The sequence below is a fragment of the Triticum urartu genome, chromosome 1A, assembly GCF_056163025.1.
Source record: "Triticum urartu cultivar PI428250 chromosome 1A, HENAU_Tu73, whole genome shotgun sequence".
Lineage (NCBI taxonomy): Eukaryota > Viridiplantae > Streptophyta > Magnoliopsida > Poales > Poaceae > Triticum > Triticum urartu.
The window spans coordinates 59,922,490-59,938,568 of record NC_141873.1 but is presented as its reverse complement, the minus strand read 5'-3'; the positions used below and the strand labels follow the sequence as shown (position 1 = coordinate 59,938,568).

At 45.9% G+C, this 16,079-nt stretch overlaps 1 protein-coding gene and 1 long non-coding RNA gene across 12 annotated transcripts; one reads left to right on the top strand and one right to left on the bottom strand.

Moving 5' to 3' along the window:
* The first annotated feature begins 2,033 nt into the window (after nt 1-2,033).
* LOC125554792 (uncharacterized protein At4g08330, chloroplastic) lies at nt 2,034-3,073 on the top strand. Its single transcript, XM_048718224.2, has 2 exons — nt 2,034-2,277; nt 2,408-3,073. The coding sequence occupies exons 1-2, from the start codon at nt 2,231-2,233 to the stop codon at nt 2,751-2,753; spliced, it is 393 nt and encodes a 130-aa protein (XP_048574181.2). The 5' UTR covers nt 2,034-2,230; the 3' UTR covers nt 2,754-3,073.
* An 891-nt stretch (nt 3,074-3,964) lies between these two features.
* Nucleotides 3,965-15,566, bottom strand: LOC125546482 (uncharacterized). Of its 11 annotated transcripts, none has more exons than XR_015618793.1 (6): nt 14,373-15,265; nt 13,477-13,666; nt 13,247-13,372; nt 12,526-12,650; nt 4,948-6,256; nt 3,965-4,369 (listed from the first exon to the last, which is right to left on the bottom strand). It is a non-coding gene; the product is annotated as an uncharacterized LOC125546482 (long non-coding RNA). The 11 variants fall into 11 exon arrangements; XR_015618794.1 differs by lacking the exon at nt 12,526-12,650 and having other exon boundaries at nt 3,965-4,362; nt 4,948-5,063; nt 5,353-6,256; nt 14,373-15,252; XR_015618795.1 differs by lacking the exon at nt 12,526-12,650 and having other exon boundaries at nt 4,349-4,369; nt 4,948-5,063; nt 5,353-6,256; nt 14,373-15,252.
* Nucleotides 15,567-16,079: the final 513 nt, after the last annotated feature.

Genomic DNA, 16,079 nt, shown 5'->3' with positions numbered 1-16,079 from the left:
AGATGCTTCAATTCCATCTGCGATCAAGTCAAGGAGGGAGACTTAGAGATTTGCAAGATACATACGGACCTGAATGTTGCAGATCCATTGACTAAGCCTCTCTCACGAGCAAAACATGATCAGCACCAAGACTCCATGGGTGTTAGAATCATTACTATGTAATCTAGATTATTGACTCTAGTGCAAGTGGGAGACTGAAGGAAAGATGCCCTAGAGGTAATAATAAAGTTGTCATTTATATTTTCTTATATCATGATAAATTTTTATTATTCACGCTAGAATTGTATTAACCGGAAACTTAGTACATGTGCGAATACATAGACAAAAGAGAGTGTCCCTACTATGCCTCTACTTATATCATGATAAATTGAAAGGTTGTATTCGGACATCGGAATGGTTCTGAGTGATTCAGGGATTTTTTTCGGAGTACCGAGGGGTTACCGGAACCCCCCGGGGGAATATTCGGCCTACATGGGCCATAGGGGAGAGGGGAGGCAGCCCATAAGGGGTAGCCGCGCCCCCTCCCTATAGGGAGTCCGAATTGGACTAGGGAGGGCCCCCCCTTTCCTTCTCCTCTTCCTCTCCCTTCCCTCTTTTCCCCCTTCGGAAAAGGAAAGGGTGTCCAATTAGGATTGGGAGTCCTAGTTGGACCCCCCCCTTTGGCGCGCCCCTAGGTTGGCTGCCTCCTCCCCTCCTCCTTTATATACGGGGGCAGGGGCACCCTAAAGGCACATCAATTATTCCTCAGCCGTATGCGGTGCCCCCCTTCACAGTTTACCACCTCGGTCATATTGTCGTAGTGCTTAGGCGAAACCTTGCACGGATCACATCACCAACACTGTCGTCACGCCGTCGTGCTGACGGAACTCTCCCTCGACCCTCTACTGGATCAAGAGCTCGAGGGACGTCATCGTGTTGAACGTGTGCTGAACACGAAGATGTCGTACGTTCGGTACTTGGATCGGTTGGATCATGAAGACGTTCGACTACATCAACCGTGTTACATAACGCTTCCGCTTTCGGTCTACGAGGGTACGTGGACACACTCTCACGTCTCATTGCTATGCTTCTCTTAGATAGATCTTGCGTGATCGTAGAATTCTTTTTTGAATTACTATGTTCTCCAACACTATGGCCATTGAGTATCGATCCACATGAAAGCATGCATGCCAGCTACACCAAGATGGCCTTGTTAAGGTGGGCTTGCATATGATCAGTCGGAGGCGTCATGCACAAATCACCACAGAAAACCCAAGCGACACTTCTCATTTCCCTCTTGATGCAACACGGAGGACGAGCTATGGGAGAGCTCGTCGGTGAGGTTTCGCCAAGATGTGAGGTGATCCGTCCATACCCATATCAATGGATCGAAGGGCCATGACATTTGCGTCCATGGACACTTGTGGCATGGTGTTTGCGCCCATACAATCGTGTGAATGATTCTATGGAGAGGCCGAACTTTCGACTATTTTGTCATGGTTTGTGGCACATTGGCCCGGTGGCGCCTATGGACATCGCTGTGGTATCTCAGTTTACAGTTTGTAGCTTCTAGTGACTATTTTGTCATCGTTCTATTGGAGAAGCCTACATCTCCGCTATTATAATAAAAAGATTGATGCATCAGTAGAATAAAATACTATAGCTCATTGTAAACCGTATTCGAGAAAAGCTGATTGTAAACAAGAAGGCATAACCTTACTTTAATTCGGGCATCTAAGATACAGTAGGACTCGACGAATGTTTGATCGTGTAGAGAACAAACGAGTGACTGTTTTTAAAAAGGTTGAAATGGATTGATATATATTTTACGATGTCGTACACTCGTACTACCGTTTATATTTATTAATTATAATCTAAAAAGTAGTTACACTAACCTAGGAATCAAACAAAGAGCGTAGAGAAAACCGTCCTCAAGGAGGACCGTCCATGAAATATTTTAATAATATGGTACGTACCTGAAAACAAAAGAGTCGCTAACGGTTGCGACGTGGGCGGAGATGACCAGCATCGCCACCGCCCCCGGATGAGCATGTTCCCGCCCCCTTCCGCTCGCCTGGACTGACTCATCCGCTCCGGTGGGCGCCGCCCGCAGACCCCTCCCTCCCCACGCGTCCGTCCTCCTCTCTCTCTCTATATATACAACACGCGTGCGCACTCTCCAAGATCCACGACTCCATCGCGCGGAGAAACGAACAACCTCTTACAGCGCAGGCGACCGATCGGCGCGGCCATGGAGAAGCCGCCGATCCCGAGCATCATCTCCACCGTCACCTACTGGTCCGTCCGTCGGTCTCACTCCCTCCCTCGCCGCGTCCGCTCTGCGATTCAATTTTATTTTCTCTCCCTCTCTTCGCGCCGTGCATGGAGGTCGACTGACTGACTGACCGATGCGTGTGCATGCATGCAGCTGCGGGGCGTGCGGGTACGACCTGAGGCTGAGCTCGCTGGCGCGGGACACGGCGGGCGGCGCTGGCGCGAGGCGGCGGTGCGTGGGCGCGGCGGAGGTGGTGTTCGACGCCATCGACGACGCGCGCTTCGGCCACCTGGAGGAGTTCCGGTGGCTGGACGTGCGCGCCTGCCTCCCCTTCTCGCGCCGCACGCGCCTGCTCTGCCGCAAGTGCGGCGCCCGCCTCGGCTACGGCTACGACGACACCGCCGCCGCCGACCGCCCGCCGCGCTACCACATCAAGATCCGGGCCCTCCAGCCCGCCCCCGCCCCCTCCGCGGACGCCGCGGCGCCGTCCGATCCGTGATCCGAGGGTTCTCCCTCGCTCTGCCTCCCTGCCATATTCTTTGATTCCCTGTGCATGCAGCCGCATCTGTCTCTCTCTCCTTTCAATCGAATCTCCTCCAAAGTCGCTCGCTTGGATCCGAAGGAAGGAAGGAATGAAACAGACTGGTTGATTGATTGGGATCCAATTATGCTTTCTGATATTTCCCCTATTTTTAAGCGGAATTATTGGTCTTGACTTGGTTGCGTTGTGGAACTATAGAAGTCAAAAGTTGTGTACTGTTCCAGTCTGAAAGCAGCTTTCAACACTGCATCAATCACACTTTAAGTTCTTTGTATCCACACACTTTCGTATGCTCCAGCAGAATCCACGCAGACAGGGCAACACCCTGCAGGCCAAAAGATCAAATTGCAAGCCCAGATTAGGGCATGAGTCGTCGTGACCTGTATCACCGTCCACTAGGTCGATGAATAATCTCTCGAAAATCCGCTTTTTTATCAGTGATTCACCATCGCTTTTTTACCAGTGATGATTCACCAGCCACTACATTCTTGGAAGCCTGCTAAAACGCTATAAACATAAATAAATCTGTCACCTGCTGGTGATCCAAGGGTTTGTGAGAGTAAAAAACGGCTTGCTTGGGGTTCGTCCGAAGTTGGACTCAAGTAAACAAAGTGCTTTCCGTCGATTCCTGCGAATGACCAGATGGAACCTTGGCTCGCAGTCACAGTGGAATCTGAGAGAAGCTACCTCCTGTATTTCATCTAATCATGATCAACAATCACCGCGCTTTCTGCATTGATTCCTGCGTCGTGCGTTTATCCTCTCCCGAGACATCTCGCACCTGCACACTGGAGCACAGAAGCAACGGTTGTACATAGCTTTGCTTTCGGAAATGGATGCCACCGACCAACACCCAGTCCCCTAAGAAACAGTGGTGGAGGCCTGGAGGGTCAGAGGAGAGGGCAGAGAGGGGGCAACCATAAGCATTGGTTTTACGTGCGAATGTTCGGATTTTGACCATGCCAAATCAAACGTTTTTATGGCAATTTTAGTTGACACGAGGATGGCAATTTTTGTTTACAAGCACGGCGATTTTCTGGCAAAAAATAAACCGAGGGTGATTTTTGCCATGCTTGCCATGGTCAACAAACATAAATTGCCATAGAAAACGTTCGTTTTGCCCTCCCCAAATCCCCAAATCCCGAACATAGGGAGACTGAGAAAGTATGTAGACCCAATGCCAACAAAATACTACTGTCTGTAAACAAATATAAGATGTCGCTAAAGTAGTGACCTAAAATGTCTTATATTAGTTTACAGACGGAATAGAAAACAACCAAACACTTGCAGCAACAGGCTATTATCAGCAAAATATAAATAGATCTGTCACCTGCTGGTGATCCGACGGTTTGTGAGTAGTAAAAAACAGCTTGCCTGTGTTTTGTCTGAAGTTGGACTGAAGTAAACAAAGTACATGGGAATGACCGAATGGAACCTTGGCTCACAGTAGAATCTGAGCAAAGCTGCCTAGCTCCTGTATTTCATCTCATCGTGATCGTGATCCCGATCATCAACGTGCTTCGTGTCTTAATTTCTGTGTAGCGCATTTATCTTCTCCCGAGACACCCTGCGCACTGGAGCGAGCGTTAGAGACAGCTTTGCCTTCAGAAATGGATGTCACCCATGATGAAGACAATGGTGCAGGCAGGCTCTCGAGTCTGTAGAGCAGCTGTGGAGATCACAATGCCAAGTGGCTGAACAAAAAAAAAAGGCAGCAGAAATGGATGCCACCAACCGACACCAACAACCCTGATCATCTTCTCCAACATCAGCAAGCAGAAACAGTGGTGGAGGCGTGGAGGAGAGACAGAGAGGGGAAGCACAGGCATTAGCTTTTCTGTGAGTTACTGTATGGGGTTTGGCATTTAGTGGTGCAAATTACTACTGTGCAGTAGTGATGTGTAAAGATGGTGCTCTGTGGGTTATAGCCCTACACAAGTACTTCCACCATTTGCTCGCATGTCCTTTTCAGATATAAAAGAAATTTGACAGTACACCCTCTGAACCTCATGCACCTAACAACCTTGCATACTAGAGTTACAACTTGCTAATTTTACCAGTGCAAACCTAATAAGTTCCAATGATGATTAGGTATACCAAGAAGATTGCATCAATGTGACCGGTCGATTATCAAAACGGAACGAAGATTTACCCTGCTGGATTCTGCAGTCACAAAACTGTTGCAGCTTGATCGTTACTCCAGAAAAGCACCAATGTAAGCGTGTAACACAATGTTGGACCAAATCTCGCAAGTCAAAGTCATGAAGTCTGCGTGAAATCAGATTCAGTTAACGAATCAAATGCTCAAATGCATAGTGGTTAATTGCAGTGAAGAAATAAGTAAACAAACAGTAAATCATCAAATATGCTAGGCTAAGTAAAATTGTTTGTCTTTCAGTTCAGAAGGTAGACGACCGCTGATTTCATGTAAGGAAACTGAGAAAGTGCAGAGATCCAATGCTAACAAAATACTGCTCCCTCTGTTCCATAATTATGGAAAGGAGGGAGTAGAAAACAACCAAACACTTGCAGCAACAGGCTATTATCAGTAGCATACATGTGAAATGTCGTCCTGGACTTAACAAACAACAGAGCCAGGTTAGCGATAGAAAAGCGCAGACCCAATCTTGGGATGGCCTGAAGACTGCTTGTGCTTGCTCTTGAAGTTATAGGTGTAAAACATCAACTGTTCGTGATTTACCCTCCTAACATGGTGCTCGACAGTTTACAGTCATGAGAACGGATGAATTTATCAGACCGTAACATATACTTCATACGACAAATGCAACTGACACTGATTCGAAAAAGAATAAAGTCCATGTGGAATTTTACATTTGACAGTTGTGACAAAAGTATTTCATCTCATTGTGATCCCTGATCACCGTGTTGTGTGCCTTGATTCCTGCGCTGCGTGTTTATGTTCTCCTGAAACACCTGCATACTGAAGCACAGAAGCAACGGTTGGACATAGCTTTGTTTTCGGAAATGGATGCCACCGACCAACGCCATGGAGGGGTATAGGAGAGGCAGAGGGGAAGCATAACCGTTGGATTTATGTGAGATATATCCTATCCTGTGGTGGGTTTCGCATCTAGTGGTGCAAGTTACTGCACAGTAGTAATGTGTAAAGATGGCAGTACCGTTTGCTCAGTGGTCCCTTTCAGATATAAAAGAACTTGACAGTGCACCCCTGACACCCATGCACCTAACAGCCTTGCATACTAGGACTACAACTTACAAATTTTACCAATGCAAACCTGAGATCCAATGATGTGCTTGCATCAAGGTGATGTGAACAGGACTGATATTTGACTGGTCGGTACTCTATAAAAAACGGAAATTTAGCTGAATTCTGCAGTCACAATACTGTTGCAGCTTGAGCATATGCTTCCGAAAAATCACACAATGCAAGCCTAGAACAAAAATGGTCGACTGAATCTCCCGTGTCACCGTCGGGGAGTCTGCATAAACCAAATTCGGTTAATGAGGTAGATTCTCAAACACATGATAGTTAATTGCAGTGAAGAAATAAGTAAACACACAGCGCAGCATAGAATCATCAAATGTATTGCAGTGAAGAAATAAGTAAACACACAGCGCAGCATAGAATCATCAAATGTGCTAGCTAAGTAGAGCTACTGTTTTGAGTACTGTGGTTCAGGCGGTAGACAACCCCCAATTTCATGCAAGGAAACGGAGAAAGTACAGAGACCCAATGCCAGCAAAATACTACAAAACAACCAAACACTTGCAGCAACAGGCTATTATCAGTAGCTGACATGTGGAATGCCGCCTTGGGCTTCACCAGCAGCAGAGCCAAGTTAGCAACAGGAAAGCACACACCCAACATTGGGATGCCTGAAGATTGTCCGTGCTTCAGTAGCTGACATGCGGAATGCCGTCTTGGGCTTCACCAGCAGCAGAGCCAAGTTAGCAACAGGAAAGCACACACCCAACATTGGGATGCCTGAAGATTGTCCGTGCTTGCTCTTGCAGCTACAAGTCTAAAACATCAACTGTTGATGATTTATCCTCCCTATATGGTGCTCGACAGTTTGCAGTCATGAGAACGGATGAATTTATCAAACCCTAATATACACTTTCAACAAGGCAAATTATCTGGTTCAAATAAGTACAAAGTTCATGTGGAATTTTACATTTGACTGTTGTGATAAAAGCACAGTTTGTAGGTTACACACTGGAGAACACAAACGAGGATTGAGGCAAGGAGGCAGTGTGTTTCTGATTCTGACAAAAATATTTTGTTCCCGGCCATGTTATGTGGCCTTCATTTTTTTTTGAAATGGCAGTTATCCTGCATTCGTTAAGAAGAAAATAGTTGCTTAGTTAATTAGGGAAAACCGAGTGAAAACCAGATTGCCCAGTTGATCATACCGGGCGAAAACTATCACAACCGTTGAGCGGCACACACAAGATACCCCATGCACACCACTCCAGTGATGGCCTCGTCGAGACAGCACATAGGCGTCATCGTCATCACTCCTCCCGTAGAGGCGACATCGCCATCCCTAAATCCTGAGCAAAGGACTCTGACTTCGCCATAGGCGATCGTCGACTCGACACATACTGCAGAATCCCCGTGAAGATGCATGAAGATCCACGCCAGAACTCAGCCACCTGCGACCAGATAGCACAGCTCCGACTTTGACGGAGAACTACAAAGGACAAAACCAGGCATGGCTGGCACCACGGAAGATCGCCGAACGGTTCACCTGCAGCCAGTCATCGTATACCACAGGGCCTGCCGCAGCAGCTTCGACTTCACAGCAACAAACAAACCGAGGCAAACCCGTGGACATGCCGGAGAAGAGCCGACTACCTCAACCATTGCCGCGTTGCCGACATTGGACCTATCATCATCGTTGCCACAAAAACCTGGTCGCCACAACCGCCGCCATCCACCGGTCTCACTTGCCGATATTGAGCTCCCAAGACGAAGCCCCCGAGAGGGAATACGACACCAAGGCGCCGCCATCGTCCGATAACAGATCAAAGGTTTCCCCCAGAGAGGCCGAGATGGCCGGATCCACGCGGGAGAGGTGCGGCAGCAAAGCAATGATGCCTCCAAGAAGGTCAACGACGGCCGCAGCCGCCACCATCGCTGGTCACAGCACAAAGCCAAGATAGGGCGTTCAACCAATCTCCCACACCACCTTAGTCGTACATCATCCTGCACCAGCGCCGGGAAGCCCACCAAACACCACCACAATCAGAGCTGCCCATCAACAAAGAAGCTCTGAGATCCGCCGTAGCCAGCCGCACCTCGCGGAGACCACCGACGGCCAACCTCCAGAACGAGTCCCTAGATCCATCAACGGTCTTTCGGACGCAGCACGGGAATAGAGGAGCGCTGCCCGAAGCCAAGAGCCACCATGGTTCCAAGCCATAGCCAAGCAACAGAACCACCGACGCGCCCCATGCACGCCACCGCAGCCACCGGAGACCGAATCTACATCACTCGCAACCAAAGGTGCTCTTCCTCGCCAACCCAGGCTCCCGACCCACCATCACCAAGGCTTACTCGCAGCATCAAATCACGTAGGCACGCACCAGCCGCGCCCTCTCACGGCTAAGCCACCGTCCGAGCGCCGCACGCCCGAGCCTCTCCACCACGCGCCATGCCTCCTGCATTGCCCCGCACCACCTTGCGGCTCACCCGCAGATGAACCACGCCCCTGACCTCCTGCGCTCCGTAGAGGCACCCTGCCCGGCCATGCCCGAGCCACAGCACACCCCCGCCCGCGAAACAGCCCTCGCGCCAGATCTGCGACGGCCTAGCCATCCCGCGCGCCCGCACAACACCTGTCGCGCCCGATCTACCGCGTCCACGCCATCCTGCCGCGCGAGCAAGAACCACGAAAGTCGCGCTCGCGCGCCCTCCAAGACCCATGGCACCAGTTCCATCTACAGTAGCGCGGGTCTGACCCCACGCTACTGCTGCGTGGGATTGGACCCGCGCTATTGCTAACGCTACTGCTAAATAGCAGTAACGCCTGTCTTTGCCCCACGCCACTATTATTAGTGAGTATTCATTTCTTTATATTTATTCTTTTATTTATACACAGTTATACAATTTTTATACCGTAGCAATGAAGAGATTGTGGAGGAAACACGGATTAGATTAAAGTGGATGGATCCATGTTTCTTACACCCCAATGATATAACAACTCATCATCCGTAGTCATATATATAATAACTCATCATCATTCTAGCACATTACAAGTAGTACGGCCTCGTCATCATCATCGTAGTCATATAACAACTCGATCATCATGCGTAGTCATATAATAACTCACCATCAATATAGCACATGACAAGTTAACCAACCTAGCTAAGGGTAGTCATCCTAGGTAAATAACTCATCATCATTCTAGCACATGACAAGTACTACGTAGGACCTACTCCTCTCTCCTAGGTAAAATATCATAAAACAGGTAAACCCCTCCATGTCCAAAATGGACAATAGAGATCCGCCAGTCTCCAACTTGTGGCTTGCGCATATTCATGTTCTCCAATTGGTTGCCTGTGCGCATTCTTCCTTTGATTTTGAGGCTTTCATCTTTTAGAGAAATCGAGTATGCACTGTGGAAAGCCACTGGCTAATTTGGCCATAAGCTAAACATACTCATCTGACCTTCGGTATACATCAGGTCAGGCACAACCTCCTTCGGGAGTTTTTGTTGAAGAACATAATAGTAACATAGTTAGCAATGCTATTTGCACTGATGCTACTTAAGAAGAATGTATCCAACGATAGTCAATAAAATCTTACCATGCTATTTGCACTGATGCTACCATCACTCAACTCGTGGACTAGCGGCACATATCCACTACAATTTTGGCTAATTTCATATTTGGTCTTAAAAGTCTCAACATCATTAATAAATGAGACAACGGAATTTTTCTCCTTCCAAGTTAGCTCCGAGCCATAACTGTAGTATGACTTGTCTACAACCTTTCTTTCGTGTATTTCTTGGAGAAAAGAAATAAGCTATCAAATTATAAATAATCAAGTTTAGTAGGGATGAATACCAACTATTTTTAAATAAACAATATAAATTAGTTACATATTTGTTTGACAAACTCACATAGAGGTAGAACTGGAATCATGTCCACATCCACAGAAATGTCGATATTATCTTTAGGATCATCTTGAGGACCAATATCGAAGGTTATTTTCATATCCTCCTGAAATCCATAGGCCTTGCATAGTCCTCTCCAATTTCGACAACCAAAATTTGAGTGATTTACTGCATTGTAGAGCTTAACCGCAAAAACGAAACCATGTTTCATCTTTAGGTGAGCTTTATTCGTCTCCATACTCTCCCTATCTTCGAAACCAAGCTTCTCTAAGACATACAATCTTGCATAACAGGGGATGCACTAGTCGAATTGTACAAAACGAAAATTACACGTTAAAGCAAAAAGCACTAGTCATGTTTAATTATGAAAAAATACTTTCCGTCATTGCATACCGTAAAATGTTCGAAGGTCTCCTTCAGCGTGAGGGTGAAGCACCTATCGTTATCTAGATGAGGCCTGCCGCACATACCCCCGTCATCGGTGCAGTAATCGCACTCAGATATCCTATCGCCGTCAGACATTTCCTGTGTTCATAATTTAAAGATTAAAAATCAACGGCAATTACCAGGAACTCAACACACAGATCATTTCCTGAGTTTTTGGTAATTGCCATCAATTTATAATCTTTGAATTATGAACACAGGAAATGTCTGACGATGGTAGGATACCTGAGTGTGATTACTGCGGCGACGACCGGGGTATGTGCGACATGTATCATCTGGAAAACGGTAGGTATTTCACCATCAAGCTGGACGAGACCTTCGATGTTTTTACGGTAGGTATTGACTTGTGCTTCTTTGAATGAATGTGCAATTAAGCATGACTTGTACTTCTTTGCTTCAACATGCAATTTCTGTTTTTTCAATTCAACTAGTGCATCCCCTGCCATGCAAGACTATTTGTCTTGGAGAAGCTCGGTTTCCAAGAGAGTGAGAATATGGAGACGAGGAGAGCTCACCTCAGGACTAAACATGATTATGCTTTTCGGGTTAAACTCTACAATGCACTTAATCACTCATATTTTGGTTGCTCTAATTGGGGAGCTCTCTGCAAGGCCTATGGATTTGAGGAGAATATGCAAATAACCTTCGATATTCGTCCTGAAGATGATATTGAAAATAATATCGACATTTGGGTGGATGTGAATATGCCTCCAGTTCCGCCTCTATGTGAGTTTGTCAAAGAAATTTGTTAAGTAATTAATATTATTTATTTAAAAATATTTGGTGTTCATCCCTACTAAACTTGTTTATTTATATTGTCATCTTATTTCTTAACTTCAAGAAATACTCGAAAGGTTGTAGACAAGACGTACTATAGCTATGGCTCCGAGCTAAATTGTTAGGAGAAAGGATCTCTTGTCTCATTTATAAATGATGTTGAGACTTTTAAGACCAAATATCTAATTAACCCAAATTTTAGTGGATACGTGCCACTAGTCCACGAGTTGCATGATGGTAACTTCATTGCAAAAAACATGGTAAACTATGGTTGCATACATTCTTCTTAAGTAAACTACATTGCTAACTATATGTTACTATTATGTTCTTCAATAGAAACTCCCGAAGGAGGTTGTGCCTGACATGATGCTTACCGAAGGTCATATGCATATGGTTAGCTTACGACCAACTCCGCCGACAGCTTACCACATGGCATACTCGATTTCTTTAAAAGATGAAAGACTCAATATCAAAGAATGGAGGAAAGTAATGAATGCGCGCAAGCAACCAATTGGAGACAACATGAATGTGCGCAAGCCACAAGTTGGAGACAGGTGGATCTCCATTCTCCATTATGGAGATGGACCAGTTTACCTGTTTTATGCTATTTTAGCAAAGAGAGAGGTGTAGGTCCTCGGTAGTACTCATCATGTGATATGAACAATTAGCTAGTGTTGGTTATGACTATGAGGATGAGGAGTTGTTATTATTATGATGATGATGAGTTATGTGCTAGAATGTGCTAGAAACTTAGAATGATGAGTTGTTATATGACTCATAGATGATGATGATGATGAGTTCTTATATGACTATGAGGAGGAGGAGGAGGAGGAGGAGGAGTTGTTATTATTATTATGATGATGATGAGTTGTTATTATGATCATGATGAGTTATTATATCATTAATGTGTATAGCTATTTAGCAGTAGCGCTACTATTTAGCATGATGTGAGAGCAACAGTGTGTTCCAGTTATTTGTCATGTATAACTAATCCAATTCCAACCTTTTGAAATAACACTTGGACAGTACCGTAAATTTGTCTCTGGGCTATACATATTACAGACCTTGCACACAAGTTGGGGTCATTTGAAAATCCTAGTACTAGCCTCCTAGGGGATAACATAATACACATTACCTATTCGCAAGCACTCACCATTTGATGGGAAGAAACTGCGCAATCGATTAGATGTATATCTAGATTCCAAAGTAATTCAGCTCCTACAATATTTGGCAGGGATAGAAGTAGGCTGCAAAAAATGGCAACTTAGGGCAGGGGGCAGGATGAAGCTGTTTGTCAGCCGAAGCGTGTTTGAAGGCCAGTAAACCAAAAATTCCCAGAAAGGGACGAAGTTAGTGGCGGTATTAGTGGTACCGGATGGAATTTCTCTAACAATATTCTAGGTTACCTTTTTTATGCTTGGGCTTCTGGTTGATGCTTCTTGCCCGTAGGACAGTTAACCCCCTGCACAGGCAGAAGTGTTGTATCTGTGTCTGTCTATTGTTATTTTCCCTAGATTGGAGGTTGTTAAATCTAGCATTGTGAGGAAGAAAAAGATTGCATAAGCTCAGGGCAGTTGGAAGAACGAAAGGAACTAATACTAGTCCAACCATATCTCTAGGTGAACTGACCTTTAATTGCCCTAACATGATCATGGTTCAATTTATTAACAACGCATGAAGTACTAATCATCGGATGGTAGAATAGTAAGAAAGGGAAAACATACCTCCCCTTTATACATAGTTAGGTTATTATCTAAAGGAATTATTCTACCTTCCTTTAAGATAATCTTTACAAATGCTAGACAGTTTTATAAGGAAAGAACAGAAGTGAAACTATTTGTTTGCTGCACAGTTTGTTTGCGTTCTTCTCTTTCTCCTTTCTGGCTGTTTTGCTTTTATTGCAGGCTGTAAGTTCGGCTCACCTAGGCATTTCCTTCTATGCGCACTTAGGTGTGTATTCGGGAGAGAAAAGTGAAACCGTGTGAAACGAACACCGATCCTATGTAATGGCAGTCATCCTAGTTTGTAAACTTGCAAAGTATTTGAAAAACCTTGGTCATTTAACTAACTGTGAATGTGGAGATTCCACTACAAAAACAAGTAGGCAGCAGCTTGTTGGAGATTTACCTGCCTGGCTGCATTCATGACCAAGAATGCATGACAGTTGTTGGTAAGCTCCTGAATAGTTTAGGACAGACTCCAGTGCAAATTCAGCAGTCCAAGGGCTTCATCACATTTATCCATTTCTTGCGCCTGCCTGAACAAAGCAGAGCAATGTCATTACTCACTACAGGGAAATTGCTATGATGACATGCTTCACAAAGAAGCAAAAAAATAGCATGTTCTAAAGATCTTACAGGGAAAGCATTGTGTGAATTATCCCTGTAGTGAGTAGTGAAGCTGGAGCTCAAGGATTAGCACTGATTATCCCTGTAGTCTAGAACGATTGTACCGAGGCTGAGCACCCTCCAACATGCTCATGCCACGCTCCTGGGGACGCCGATGCGTGCACGCCCCCTCGAGCGGCACCCTGTATGTTCTCTCCACCTATCAATGAAATGATACGCAATAATGTGTATTCATGAAAAGAAAGCATTGTGTGAATTACAACAATTAGCAGAATTGGTTATGGCTACTGTTAGTTTCAGAACATTGATCACTAATGTTAAATGTAGTTGCCTATCTAAATGTGCGGCGGCATGCATGTGGCATGGTGTGTTACCTACTCTTCAGTTTGAAACTTGGGTTAAGACTTAAACAAAAAGGAAAGTATTGTTTGGACAGTTCCAGGGAAGAAACGATCGCACCACCCAGTTATCACAGTTGGAACCGCATACACAGTGCATCAGGGCTGCGATGTGCTCGTCTACTGCATCATCACATCGCATGCTTAAAATATAAGTTGCCTACGGCCGCATCCTTAAAATGTAGCGTGGTGTGCTGTGTAGCCCTTTTCAGTTCGAAACTTGGGTTTGGAACTTTGGATACACAAGAAGGGAAAAGCCATAGTTTGCGTAAGCATCTATCTATTGTTTGGACAATCCAAAAGGAGCTAGCAGTTGGGATACATCCTTAGCGCCAGGGATACGACTCTGTGTCTGTCTCTGTGGTCAGTGAACGATTTCCACGGGCCATGAGAGACTACGGCGGCGGCAGAAACAGGCGAGATTGCGCGCGGAGCCATCCAACATCTACTCCTATCTATCAACCAACAAACCAACAAACCGACGAGCAAAACCAGCGGCTAACCAACCTTGCTTCCGTTGTGCGTGCCAGCTTCAACGGATCGAGACAGATCCGCCGCGAAACAAGGGGCGGCAGGCCGTGGCAGTAGAAGCACACTGAAACAGCCAACAGAGCCGGAGAAGAAGAACCGCCTAAAAAATCGTCGCCACCAACCTCGCGCGGGATCCGGGTGCGCCGGGCCGCCTGGAGCCGGAGCCGGAGCCGCCTGGAGCCGGAGCCGGAGCCGCCACCGCTCCGGCAGCCATGGCCTCGCGGCGGCGGCGGCGCGGCCGTCTCCTTCTCGGCCGCTCCCTCTTCATTTCCCCATCCCATCCAACTCCTCGCCGCGCGCCAGCTTTGGAACTTTTCCGGGTCGTTTTCTGGGCGGATCTCCCCGTGTCGGTGCCGATCGGGAACCGGATCCTAACCGCCGCGGCGTGTGGATGACGGGGGCTCAGATTCGCGCGCCGCACGTACGGGGGGCAAGCGGCGGGCGCGGTGACAAAGATGGCACGCACGCACGCACGCTAGCATGACGGACGAGATGGTGCCGTGGTGGGGTAGGTAGACGGTTGGGAGCGCTCTCGTCAACGCGATTTAAAAAATCGCCTCTGCTGGTTTCCCTAAAAAAATCGTCTCATGAACCGGGCCCTTTTTTTTAAGAAAAAAAGAGTAGGTGTACAGCACAGTTGCAGGGTCAGCAAAAATGCATTTTAGTGAGCCATAAGACTTTGGGAACATGACAACTGTGTGATCCGTCTTCAATTTATACATATCCTACATGACGAGATATGCTTACTTGTAAAGGAAACCTGCAAAGGTCTTTTATGTGTAACCTTGTGTGTCACGCTCTATCCTTGGGCACACCGAAAAGTCTTCTAATAGAAGAATTCGGTTAATTATACCTTTTTTGGGGTTAGAAACTCATGTGTTGCATGTCCTTGTATTAGAAGACTTTTCGGTGTCCTGCAACACTTTTTTTCACATACTTTTTTTCTCTTCCCCTCTAGAAACACTAATGTGACATAAGTGATTAGTCGGCCATGTTTGATTTTGGTTTCGGGGGTGAGATGTTTTAAACTTACTTTTGGAAAACAACTTGTGTCCTACAACACGAGCTAGAGGACAATGCACCCACCATCTCACTGCCAAATTACACGATGGTGTGAAATAAAATCTTTGCGGAAGCGTTAGGTGTAGCAAAATTACCGGGTCATGTTGTTGGGAAAAAAAATACTTTAATGTGCTAAGACTTTGGGAGGCATGGCGATTGTGTGATATATCTCTCATTGTATGTATTGTATGTGACAAATAAGCATACTTGCTATACTTACTCATTAAGGATAAGGAAACCTACAAAGGGGTTTTCCGCGTAACCTTGTGTGTCACGCTTTATCCTCGGAATATGTGAAAAGTCTTCTAGTATAAGCAAGTCGGTTATGTTTACTCTTTTTGTTCCGGTAGAAACCCCAGGTGCTGCATGTCCTTCTACTGTCGGTACTATATATTGCTTACCTTTCATCACTTTCTTTGAAAATGCTAATATAGCATAGTTAATAGCTATACTTGATTAGGGGAGGAATTTTTTTTAGAAAACTGATTTCGTCCTATGTCCAACAACCCGATTTACTATATGTCTCTTAGAGGACAGTGCACTTACCATCCCACTGCCAAATTACACAATGGTATAAATAAACGCAAAATTACTAAGTCATGTTGTTAGGAAAAAATAATT

Excerpts from the sequence above, each read along its gene's own strand:
- LOC125554792 (XM_048718224.2), top strand. The coding sequence starts at position 2,231 with ATGGAGAAGCCGCCGATCCCGAGCATCATCTCCACCGTCACCTACTG. Across the intron at positions 2,278-2,407 it reads ATCTCCACCGTCACCTACTG|CTGCGGGGCGTGCGGGTACG; the intron begins GTCCGTCCGTCG and ends GCATGCATGCAG.